Source organism: Gymnoscopelus microlampas (assembly GCF_963454915.1).
Source record: "Gymnoscopelus microlampas genome assembly, chromosome: 14".
Taxonomy (NCBI): Eukaryota; Metazoa; Chordata; class Actinopteri; order Myctophiformes; family Myctophidae; genus Gymnoscopelus; species Gymnoscopelus microlampas.
Genome location: NC_139951.1, coordinates 25,872,566 through 25,884,765, shown reverse-complemented (window position 1 = coordinate 25,884,765; position 12,200 = coordinate 25,872,566). Strand labels below are relative to the sequence as shown.

At 38.9% G+C, this 12,200-nt stretch overlaps 1 protein-coding gene across 1 annotated transcript; it reads right to left on the bottom strand.

Annotated features, from left to right (window-relative positions):
• Positions 1–2,389: 2,389 nt before the first annotated feature.
• Positions 2,390–6,663, bottom strand: LOC311060399 (retinol dehydrogenase 13-like). The gene is made up of 7 exons (XM_084078572.1): positions 6,509–6,663; positions 5,757–5,875; positions 4,685–4,840; positions 4,094–4,198; positions 3,373–3,585; positions 3,129–3,230; positions 2,390–2,905 (listed from the first exon to the last, which is right to left on the bottom strand). Exons 1-7 carry the CDS (start codon positions 6,571–6,573, stop codon positions 2,583–2,585), a joined length of 1,083 nt encoding a protein of 360 aa, XP_083934698.1. The 5' UTR covers positions 6,574–6,663; the 3' UTR covers positions 2,390–2,582.
• Between the last annotated feature and the right edge of the window lie 5,537 nt (positions 6,664–12,200).

The window sequence follows — 12,200 nt, the reverse complement described above, 5'->3', positions numbered from 1 at the left end:
TGAACTTTTACTTGTAACTTAAGTGTTTTTACATTATGGTTTTTGATACTTTTGCTTAAATAATAAATGTGAGTACTTCTTCCATCACTGCAAATAGCTATTTTCAAATTTCATTTTCAGAAACATTCTAGAGAAAATAATTATATCCCCTAAACATTGAAAGTCATCATTATTTTTGTATCAGTAGATTGATGAAAGGAAAGGTCTGGGACCAGGTCTCTAAAGTCGAGGACGTTTATAACAGTAATGGTCTGTTTTTCCCAGCCAGAGAGCCAAGGCAAACTCATTGATATTGATCAAGCTCGTCTCCAATAACAATCAGCCTTTTATGATGGCACCACTCAGGATCTCTCTAGTGGTAAACTGACCCCCAATTTAAACGGTCCAGCTATCTGCTTGCATGGTCGATGTTCATCTGTGTGCATTAGTATAACGAATGGCCTGAGAGAGCCGTATTTGGGGATTTATTGACAGGAAGAGTCCAATGAAACTAAAGAGATAGATAGGACTATCTCAGATGATTCGTGTTGCACTTGCTACAAAGCCTGCAGATAGGCTAACATTTCTCCTTTTTTTTGTCTGTGTAAAAGCTTTTCCATTTTAAGTAACATCAATGTAAAAATATAAATTGAATATAATTTTTTTTCCAGAGAGCAATAAGCACTGTCATTAAATTGTTAAGATTGCAATTGATGTGAATTAACAGCAGCCCTATTTGACTTTGTTTATTATTGTTGTTTTTGTTATTAATAGTAGTAGTAGTATTCATGTATGTGAATGGATGGTTACATGACAGTTATTTACAACATAACACTTTCAGGCCATAAAACAAACATGAAATCTGTATGTATTTTTTCACCTTTCCTTTTTATATTTGAATGTATTTTCTTTATTAGAACTCATCATTAGCTACAGTACACAAGCCAAAACAGAAAACACAAGAAGAAATACCCACATATTTCTTATATGCCATCATAGAATATGGTTAATAATGCACAAGTTTAACTTATTTGGCCTTTCTTTGAAACATGAACTTAAACGCAGACCTTTCTATGTACACGGTTTGTTTCTGCTGATGATGTGATGTGAACCAGGAGTTGATGTGGAACTGATATCGTTCATACATCGAGGTTTATGAACTTCAGAAACTTCACTAAACCTAAAATGAATAAAGTGCATAATTCACTCCTCTTTGAAATTCATCAATGCTTTCTTCTGCACCACCTCAACTGTAGTTTCATAGTTTGCTGCCAAGTGGCACTGTTGTGTAGGTTTGTATCACATGCAAGGGAGTGAGGGCTGAGAACATAACATAAAAGGAGTTCAGATATTCTGGATTTTAAATGTTTCAAATTCATACATTACAGGGCTTTACAGACAGTGCAAAGGTGCATAGAGTGCAAACGTTTCAATACATATTGGATTTTCCTCAGTGCAAAGTGAGACAGGCATGCTGAGTCACTAGGTGGTTAGCCTACTCTACAGGTGCACAATGATCTGCCGGCAGATAATGACATTACAAACAATGAACAGAAATATGTTATTTCTGTAGAATAAAATAGATAGACCATATAGTTATTTTAAATAACTATATCTGACAAACATTTATTTGTGGATCCACATTGGAGCCGAGGGAATATGACAAAAATAAGAGAGACGAGAAAACACATCCATGTATGCCTAAATGAGTGCTTACCAGGGTTCAATAAAAATGGGAAATGGGTGTGCTGGTAGACGACCAGCTGGAGACCTGTATTGACCATCAATGACAGAAATGAGTGAGTCCTCCTTAGATTTTCAGATCCCATGGGCCATGAGAATCTCACAGAATCCCTGGCCATTGCTCTAAGCATGATGGATTATTCTCCCTCCTGGCTCCCAAGCTGTGGAATGACCTCCCACTCTCAGTTAGGACTGCAGACTCAATCCCAATTTTCTACCGGTCTGAACACTCATCTCTTCACACTCTACCTCACCCCCTAGAACTCGTTCTGTTCTTGTTGCCAATTTTTGATAGACGAGTTATAGTACTATTGTTTACTTGTTCACTTAGGTTATTTAGATACTGTTTGCTTGTCAACTAATTCTAAGTAAGTTATTTAGATGGCATGTTGTTTACTTTAGACTGATGCCAGGTTTGATATTTTACTTAATTTTGCTTGATCGTTTGATTATAGTTCATGTTCAACATAAATTATTCAAATTGGTTACAGATATGGAGTGGATAAGATAGCATAATCAATCCTCCCTCTGTAATAAGCTTTTATGTAAATATAACATTCATTTGACTTGTATAAAATTACACATATATTGCATGGCTTTTTAAAAATATCAATAAGTGTCCAATATCAATGCCATATTGCATTCCCATTGAGTCCAGGACAAAAACAATATCAAATAGGGATTTTATCACACTTGAACAAGAAAACTTGAACAAAATCATCCTGATGCAGGAACATATGAACAAGTACCAAACAATTGTCATTATGTAGACAACAAGCACCACAGATTCAGTCAATTCGTATGATGAGCCATATATCCACATCAGAGTTGAAGGTCTTACATTCACTGTCAGCTCAGGCCTACTGCACCACAACAGTAACAGCCGGAGGTCCAGTTGACTGCAAGCTCTGTGCCTGTGTTTGTGGAGCAGTACTTCTGTCATCTGGTGGTGACACGGGCTTGCTAGCCTGTCCCTTCTCTTCCTCCAGACCCACTAGTCTGGCACTTACTTCCCACAACCTCCGAGCCACCTCCTGGTCAAGGGCCTGGGGTGCTGGTTCTTTTTCTGTCATCACATCATAGTAGCCCCCCGTGAGCCCCTCAAGCTCTTCAGCAACAGCTAGGTAGACGCTGGGCTGCGCTCCCAGTTCTGGCCCTTTCACCAGTATAGAGAAAAATGGACCTAAAGAGGAGGATAATGAAATGAAATGAAAGGTCACTGGAAGGTTTGGAAGTAAAATGACTACTCTGACAGATGGGACAATGTTCAATATTGAGTCCTATGAGATTAGGTTTTAATGAGTAGTTGGCTTAATGCAGCATATGGTCAATTAATTTGCCCAGAGGCAATGAGAATGTGGATTTTCCTCAAAACCCAACAGCTAGTGAAGAAGCAGGTTACTCACCAAGTACCGAGCTTGAGAACTGGGATTGATGGAGGCCAGTGTGTCTCCCCAAATCTGTGGAAACCACCCCAGGGTGCACGGAATTCACAGTGACTCCAGTACCTATTATTAACAAACACACACGCATCTCCATGAGTAATATATATGAAGAGACTTCCAAATCACGATTATAAAACAGGAGCATATACTTTAGGCCAAACTCCTACGCGCACACACCCACATGGGTGAGAGTCACTAGACTTGCCTTCTAACCGCTTGGCTAACTCTCTGGTGAAGAGAACATTTGCAAGCTTGCTTTGGCAGTATGCCTTCTTTGTTTCAAACTTCTTCTTCTCCCAGTTCAGGTCGCTGAAGTCAATCTCTCCAACAATGTGGGCGAGCGAGGCCAGGTTGATCACTCTACTGGGGGCGGAGTCTTTCAACTTATCCAGCAAGAGATTTGTCAACAAAAAATGTCCTGAAATAAAGTCATATAAAATGCTGTTACTCTACTAGTACTGCATATGTCAGTAGTAGGCTACTTTCCAGTGTTGGACAGGGAGTCAGGGACATATAAGTCAGTTTATTTTTAAAAACATTTATATAAAAAAAGGGATACTTAACACAAATATGAAATTTTGTTTCAAGGAAAATTAAATAGCCATTGTTCACAAAACAGAATAAACTGTGCTTAATTCTTGATAATAAACAAAATTAACAAATATATTTCATCCAAAGAGATTCATTCCATCAGTAAGGCTGGTGCTGAATAAGTCACACTCAATTAATTTATCAAAGTTGAATTCATTATTCTATTCATTTTATTTATCAAAGTGTCTACACACAGTAAACTACATTTTTCCATTTGTAACTCTGAGAATGTACAAATGGACCCAAAATGGACCCTTAACAGGTCAATTTTGGTAACATTTGTACACTGGAGTTCTTCCTCTTTGGTTCATGACTCATAATTTCGGAGAGCATACCTAAATGGTTCACACCGAACTGCAAGTCAAAACCGTCCTCTGTTTTCCATGCGGGACATCGCATCACCCCTGCATTGTTTATAAGTATATCCACCCGCTGCTCTTCTGCAATACAATAAGAAAAATAAACAAATAAATGAGTAAAAAGCTGTTTCTGAGGGCATGTGATCAATGCATGCAGCATGTTCTCCGTGTGGTTCCACAGTGTTCTTCATCAAGGGCTGTCACGATCATGAAATTTTACTTGACAATTAATTGTCAAATACATAATTGCGATTTGTTTTTTGGCATTGAACATACAAATAAAAATTGAATTTCTGTTTGGCTTTTAGGCTTTGTAAACAAAAAATGCACAGGGTAGCTATGACAAATAACTTAAATATACGCAGAAATGACCGGTACCAATAATCAAAATAAATAATATACTAAAGGCAAAATAAGCCATAATTAATAATTTTATACTTTCAAAAAATATTTGAAAATGTATGAAAATGTTTCAACATCTAAACGATAATGCAAAATAATTGAGATTATCTCAAATAATTGTGATTGGACGATTATGTAATAATTGTGACAGGCCTCTATCTTCACCTTGATTGACTCGCTCTGCAAACTGACGAATAGATTTCATGGAAGCCAGATCAATGTGACAAGCATATACGTGGGGGTTCAGGGTTTTTCCGCGTATCTCTTTGGCTGCAGCTTCACATTTCTCCATGTCCCGACATCCCATAATGATCCGACCTCCTGTTGGTGTGACAATAGCAATCAGGTGTGTTAGTTAGAGTGAGGAAATCATACAAACATGTTTGTGTTTTAAAGATGATCATAAAACCTGATCCTCGCTTATGATGATATCGGTAACCGGAAGAGTAATAATATGGGCACCTAAACATTGTCGGCACTTCAATGTTAAATTGGGTGTCTTTTCTCAATTGTAAAAAACTGTAAGAATTTGGAAAATGGTCTTAACTAATGTAAAGTATAGATCAGGGGCCTTCAAAGTTTTTCAGGCCAAGGACCCCTTAGCTGAGAGAGAGATGCAGGGGGGACCCCCACTACATATTGTTGCAGATTAAACCTTTTCATAGATTTCATAGATAGCTTCATATACTTGCTTTATATGCTTGCTTGAAAGCCCTATCATCGGTGATGGATTCACGTTGATGTGAATTTTCAGACATTTAACCACATAAATCTTCTACAAGCTCACAACGCATCGCAGTGCGATGCGTTTGTGAGCTTGTAGATCTGCTATTTTTGGCAAATGGTCCCCCCAGAAAAAGGATGCTTCAAGAGATTAATAAATACAATAAAACATTAAAAAAAGTTCCTATCACACAAAGATTTGGCAGCCCCCCTGTAGTAACTGTGTGGTAGTGGTGGCCTAGTGGTTAGAGGGGCGGCCTTGATACCGGAAGGTCCCTAGTTCGATTCCCCAATTCATCACATCAATCATGAATCACCGCTGAATAGCCCTTGAGCAAGGCTTCCATGCAGGGTCCGGCTGGAAACAAGCTTCGTGCTTAGTCCGACACCCTGGGTAAACAACAAACTTTGCTTTGCTTTGCTTTGCTTTGCTTTTACTGTGAGGACCTCCTAGGGGTCCCGGACCCCCTGTTGAAGACCCCTGGTATATGATGACATTAACATATTTCCATACCTCTGCGTGCCAGCTCTCTGGCTGTCTCTTTTCCAATGCCTGTGTTGGCCCCTGTTATGACCACAGTCTTGCCTTTAATAGAAGACTTGCTGGGACAAGTACCTCCAGTGACATGGTTCCTATAAGAAATACATAACGTCAAGTTAGCAGTGATGGAAGAAGTACTCACATGTTTAACTTAAGTAAAAGCATCAATACTGCAATGTAGATATACTCCGTTACAAGTATAAGTCCTGTATTCAACATGTACTTGAGTAAAAGTACAAAAGTATCGGCATCAAAATATACTTAAAGCACCAAAATGTAAAGTACTCATTGTGCAGAATGTCCCATTTCACAAGTTCAAAATGTATAATTATTTTTTGTTGAAAATATCTAATCTATAAGATCTGCTATTAAGTGTGTTTTGTAATAATAATCAAAATCTACAAAGTAAATCAAGTTTTCGTGTAATTGTAGTGGAGTAAAAGTACAATAATTTCCTCTGAGATGTAGTGGAGTATAAGTATAGAAATTAGTAAATACTCAAGAATGTAAAAATACCTAAAAAATGTACTTAAGTACAGTACTTGAGTAAATATACTTTACACAATTGCAAGTGAGATCATATGAATCGTAGGCATGCTGTAACACAGTAACACAGCCTACATACTTTCAATCAGTCTAATCAAAGGGGTAAAGTATGAAGCAGCCACCAGTCAAATGTTTAGGTAATAGGTACCAACTATCTCCAGAGACCTTCGCTTACTCACTTCAATAAAACAGCGCCCCCAAGCACTGATCCAAAAACAGAAACTGGGAAAATGTATTTGCTCATTATTTCCGACTAATGTTAGCTAAAAAATATCATTGGAATGGTTATTTTGTAGCACGACAGGGACAAGACAGCTCAAATGCACAAGGTTATGTATCGTATAGTGCGCATGTTTTTGGCGTCATCATACGCTGCAGTTACCCATACTTGAGTAATTTGACCAATCACATTGAGCAGAGCCAGAGCCTCTGTCTTTTGCATTCTGGGAAATGCAGTTCCACCTGAAACAAACCCTAATCGACCTAGCTGTTGTGCAAAAACCTCACTATAGTAGTCATCATCATGACATAATCCAAGTCAAGGCTATTTCACAGAAATACAGGCACATTTCTGTGTTCATATTATGTATTGGCCTATATTATTTGCTTGTAGGCCTATTAATTACAAAAACTAAAAACTGAAAAAATAGTGTAAGGATTGAAGAGGGTTTATTTGTCAAGGTTCAAGGTTGTACTTTATTGTTACATCTTGTGTAACAGGTAGCCTACATAAGAGTAAAACATATTTTTTGTTTGGCTTCCTTCAGACAAAGCAGCAGCATAGATAATTACATCAACAATAAGATGATAAAATCGTAAAAAGATTTAAAGAAAAGAAAGACAGAGCACAAAAGAGGGAAAAAAAGAATAAAAAGAGAGCATCATCGTTGTCACTCAATGAGGTAGCCTACAACAGTGGTTCTCAAAGAGGGGTCCGGGGACCCCCAGGGGCCCTTGGGAGGGTTCCAGGGGGTCCCTAGCAAAAACAATAAACTGTTTAATTTCAGATATTTCACTCTCTCCACTGTTATTTTCCCACGTCCCAGACAGTTAGAATGATGTACTAAATCCGATCAAACAGGAAAAAAACAAACAGAATTCTCTTATGGGGGTCCCTGGTTCAAAATGGGGGACAGGGTCCACACCACAGCTTAATCAATTTGAGGGTCCTATTTGAAAATGTCTGAGAACCACTGGCCTAGAAGAAGTGAAATGTTGGTGTGGCATGCCATGGACCGTGCTATCAATCATTCACAATAACAATAAAACAAGGTAATTATAATCTACAAGCTCATACGTAGCTTGTAATGCTACTTTTGTGTGACACTGTACGTAGTATGACGAAGTGGAACGCCTAATTTAACAAAAAAACATAAGAAGTTTAAATATGGAGTTAAGAGGATATCTGCCCGACAGCAACTTTATGCAGCAAAAGTAGGGCATACAGTGCAAGTACAATATGTGCAAACTACAAAGTAGTAAGTCCCCAAAAAGGAGAATGACAGTGTATGCTCTACTTGTGAGCAAAAAGGGGTGTTTACAGATTGAAGACAGTACTTTGTGTCCTTGTTCAGGCCTCTGACAGCCTCGGGGGGCCTGACCGCATTGGCACAAACAGCTAATTACTTGGAAGATATTTGTCCATCAGAATCCTTTTTGCTCTGCTCAAACACCTGTTATCATAATGCATCTTACAGGGCTGGGAGGGAAGTTCACCACGCAGGTCCTGGGAGGAGCTAGTCCCGTATACCACTCTGTGATGGCCCCTGTGATGGCCCCCTGTCATGTTCATCTCCTTGGTCTGCGAATTAAATTGTAACCTTCTACCTTCCAGTACGTGTGACATGAATTCATAATCATCCAAGCATTATCACATTTTTGGTGTAGGCCTATGGCATATTTTCAACAAAGTGCATCAAACTCTTCCTACCTGAGAGTTTGAGAACTAGGCCCATTACCTGAAACAGCATAGTGTTTAAGGTTAAATATATTGTACATTTTATTGAGAAACATACAGGCTACAGTTATTATACTTAAGGATTACTTACTTAATAAAATAATCAGTTAGTGCTAGTGTAACAAAAAGTTTTTGTGAAAAAGTTAAAGCTCTATATTCAGATAGTAATCATTGCTATAGAGTGTTTGTTCAATAACAGCGGTCTGTATTTCATCCAATCAGGAGAGAGTATCAGCTTAAATTTGATAGTGTTCCAGTTCCAATTTTGTCTGCTCATTTCTTTTTGTCATCACTTCCAATTTCAAATGTTTATCCTGTATCCTGTGCAGGAGCCATGAATTGTTATATTGCAACCATGTTTATGTTTTTGGTTATGTTGTTTGTTTATGCACAATTCAATTCAATTCAATCTTTGTTTCAGACTCAAGGTCCATATCACATACCAAATGACAAAATACACAACCAATAAATAAGATTAAAAAAACAATGGCAAAATGGCAAAATGGCAAATGGCAATCACTGGTGATCATGAATAATTTGGTCACATGCACATCATTTTCTTAAGTGAAGCACGTCGTATACACCTGCTGATAACAGAGAGAGAGAGTGTGTGTGTGGGACAGCTTTATTGTTTTGATCGCTGTGATGTAGTTATAAGCGGATTAACAAATAAAGCGGCAGTGGCTCAGGAGGTAGAGCGGCCGCTTGACAACCGGAAGGTTAGCGGTTCATTCCTGGGCTCCCTCAGAGTTAGTGTCAAAGTGTCGTTTGAGACACTGAACCCCTAATTACTTCTGATGAGCAGACTAGTGCCTTGCATGGTTTCCTCCACTGTTGTAATGTGCCTTAGATAAAGGAGCTATATAAAGGCACCATTAAACTAAGTTGTTTATTTTTCTTTAATAAAACCCTTAAACGCGTCGTTCTTTGGATCTTATCGTGCTTCTTTTGTTAACACGTCAGACAATAGACAAGAGGCCCATCTCATCCTCTCAGCGACTTATTTAGTTTGTCTCCAACAGTCGCATACATCCTGTATGAGTTCTCTCTCTTTATTGCACCTGTAAGACAAATAAACCCATTTCTCCTGAAGCCCACTTTGCAAAAGGGCCCATTTTTCTTGCATTCACAGATTCATCTATGCTCTCCAAATGAAGTCTCCCCCTATAGTTTCTAAACTGTTATGTTTACCTAAGCTGTTTTTGGCTTTGTGGTTTTAGTATGGGTGAACTCCTACTCCAATAGAATAAACATAGAGATGGGGAGGAGGAGAATTTAGATTAACAACAGGAACCTTGAGTATCCCATGGGTGTATTTGTTTTTTGTGTGTGCTTTGTTTGATGTCTTGATTGGTTGCTGTATGTTTTTATTAAAAGAAGAAGAAGCATGTGGACTGTGGTGGATTGTGTAAAAAGTACTTTTTTCAAGCTTCGGATAACCATATTGGAAGTAACGAAAATCTCATGGGTATACTGTAAAGTCTTTAAAGTCAGATGATGGACAGTCTAAACAGCATTCACACGTTTTAGGACACAAGAGATACAAATCTCCACTTTATACTGAGTGGAGGTTTGAGAAGCGAGGAGAAACAAGGCCATGCCATGGACAAGGGTGGAAGACTTGAGGTAACACATTAAAAAGTAAGAAACTAGGACAGACATTAAAGGCTGTTGAAAGGAGATAGGAGGGGAGAAGCGGAGCAGAGACGTGGCACTGCTCTATTTGTTCACAGCTCCAGATGCGTCCCTATGGCATATTTGACCCCTGCTACTCTGCTGTCAGCCCTTGGTACTTGACCTTCAATATGATTTATAACAGCCTAATTTCCACGGCTCCAGTTTGCCTCCAAGTGCAGTTAACGTTGCAAAATGTGACATATCCGACCTCTCCTTGTTCAATATACTCCATCTCTTAATAGGTGATAATAATAATAATAATAATAATAATAATAATAATAATAATAATAATAATAATAATAATAATAATAATAATAATAATAATAATAAATTAATTAATTAATTAATTAATTAATTAATTAATAATAAAAAGGAGGGAAAAAAAGAAAAGAAAATACAACAAAAAACACCTACAGGGAATGATGTTGTATGTTATTTATTATAAAGGAAAGGAGAGTGCATATTGTATTTTGGTTAGGTATTATAAAACTGTATGAGAGAGATAGTGAAAGGGATGTCTGATTTTTAAACAGTGATACCGTCTACAACTAGGTATAAATTAGGCTGATGATTTGATTTGATTTGATTTGATTTTGGTAAAAGAAATATAAGTAACTAATCACAATGTAACTTAAACCCAGGATAAACACATGAAAGCGTAATAAAACATTAGTTTCCAATGTGGTCCTGTGGTACTGCTTAGCCAAATAGCCATGAAACAGAAATGATCAGAATATAATGTCTGTTCATTTCTGATTAAACAAAAATATGATTACTCGGAATGATGTGCTAAGGTTTATTTCAATTATTTTGATGGATACTAATCCCTCAGTCCAATCTGGGTGGCAAAGATATTTGGCAAGTTGCCTGTTGTCAAACATGTAGGTTTAAGTATAATATAATATTGTCACATCCCAGGGTGTGCACTGGACAGAGGAGGGACTTCCCAGCATGCCTGGGAAGGGGCACACACCAGCTTTTGTGTATTATTTTCTTGTTGTGTAATTAAGTTTCTGTTGGCTAAGGGAATGTGTTGGGGGATCATTTATGTGTTGTGTTGCTATTTGTTTCTACACCTAGACATAGAGATATCTACAGAGTATGCCTCTCATTCGGGCACTTCATGGTTGAGTTACATGGAGTTGGTTTGTGCTTGGTGCTACACATAAAGGTGTTCCGGTAAAAAGTTGTGGCAACTCCTTCGTAGAAAGACCCCGCAATTAATTACATTGGTGACAGAAGTGGGATGACAGAGCTGAATAAGATAGAAGAATGGATCTTGACGAGCGAGGAAATCACCGCTGCCCACCAGAGAAAGAGCGAGTCTGATGCCAGCAAGTAGACACTTGCCACTGAGTGGTGGTACTGGTGCCAGATTATTCGGAAGATGCTGGCTTCTCTCTCACCGACAAGATGCCAAGATGCCACCATGGTGATGCCATTACCACCAGCAAGACCAAGGAACCACACTGGCCATCAGCGACTACTTGAAATGGATGGCGTGATTCAATGGCTGGTCTGACTATGAAACAGCTAAGCACATTGCATTGGCATTGGAAGGACGAGCATTACGGGCATTCCTGGAGGAATTGGCACTACAAGCCTTTGTTCAAGGACTCTGTCCCGATTTTCTCCAAGAGCATATCTGCATGCTTAAGGATGATTCCCTACAAGAAACCAATGCTACAGGTTTTCAACCAGGTCAGCTCCAGCCTGACAAGCAGAAAGTGGAGGAAATGAGCCAGGAGACAGAAAAATGTATTGACTGCAAAGACAAAACGTAAGTGGGGGGCTTTTTAGACGGAAGCATTTGAAAATTGTGTGAACCAACAGTCTGGCGCGAGAGACTACATCACCTGTAACGGTCTTGCTCCAGAGCCTACAAAAGCTACACCACAAGTTCTGTCTGGTGGATATCCAAGACAAATGCATTATTGGCCTGGATCTACTAAAACAATGGGGAGGTGTGGTAGACCTCCTGCGGGCCCACCTTCATATGGGCTCAGTGACAACAGCCCTTTTGCGTCGTCATAGCAACAGAGCTAATAATTTCAACATTCCACTTCAGGCATGGCAGGCACGGCCACCCACGACAGCAGCCAGCCAAGACACTGCTCAGCCAGCTATCCAGAGAGCGATGGCGATTTTTGCGGGCATTGAACAGCCGAAAACAGCCGAGAAGACCCGGGCAGCTGTGGGGGAGCTCTTTCAATGGAGCAACCTCTCCCGCACCCTCA

Bases quoted from the DNA above. Each gene is read 5' to 3' on its own strand.
- LOC311060399 (XM_084078572.1), bottom strand. From the start codon at position 6,573: ATGAGCAAATACATTTTCCCAGTTTCTGTTTTTGGATCAGTGCTTGGG. The intron at 4,841-5,756 runs GTATGGAAATAT...TCACACCAACAG, and splicing joins CAGAGAGCTGGCACGCAGAG to GAGGTCGGATCATTATGGGA. The intron at 2,906-3,128 runs GTGAGTAACCTG...CCTCCTCTTTAG, and splicing joins GTTCTCAAGCTCGGTACTTG to GTCCATTTTTCTCTATACTG.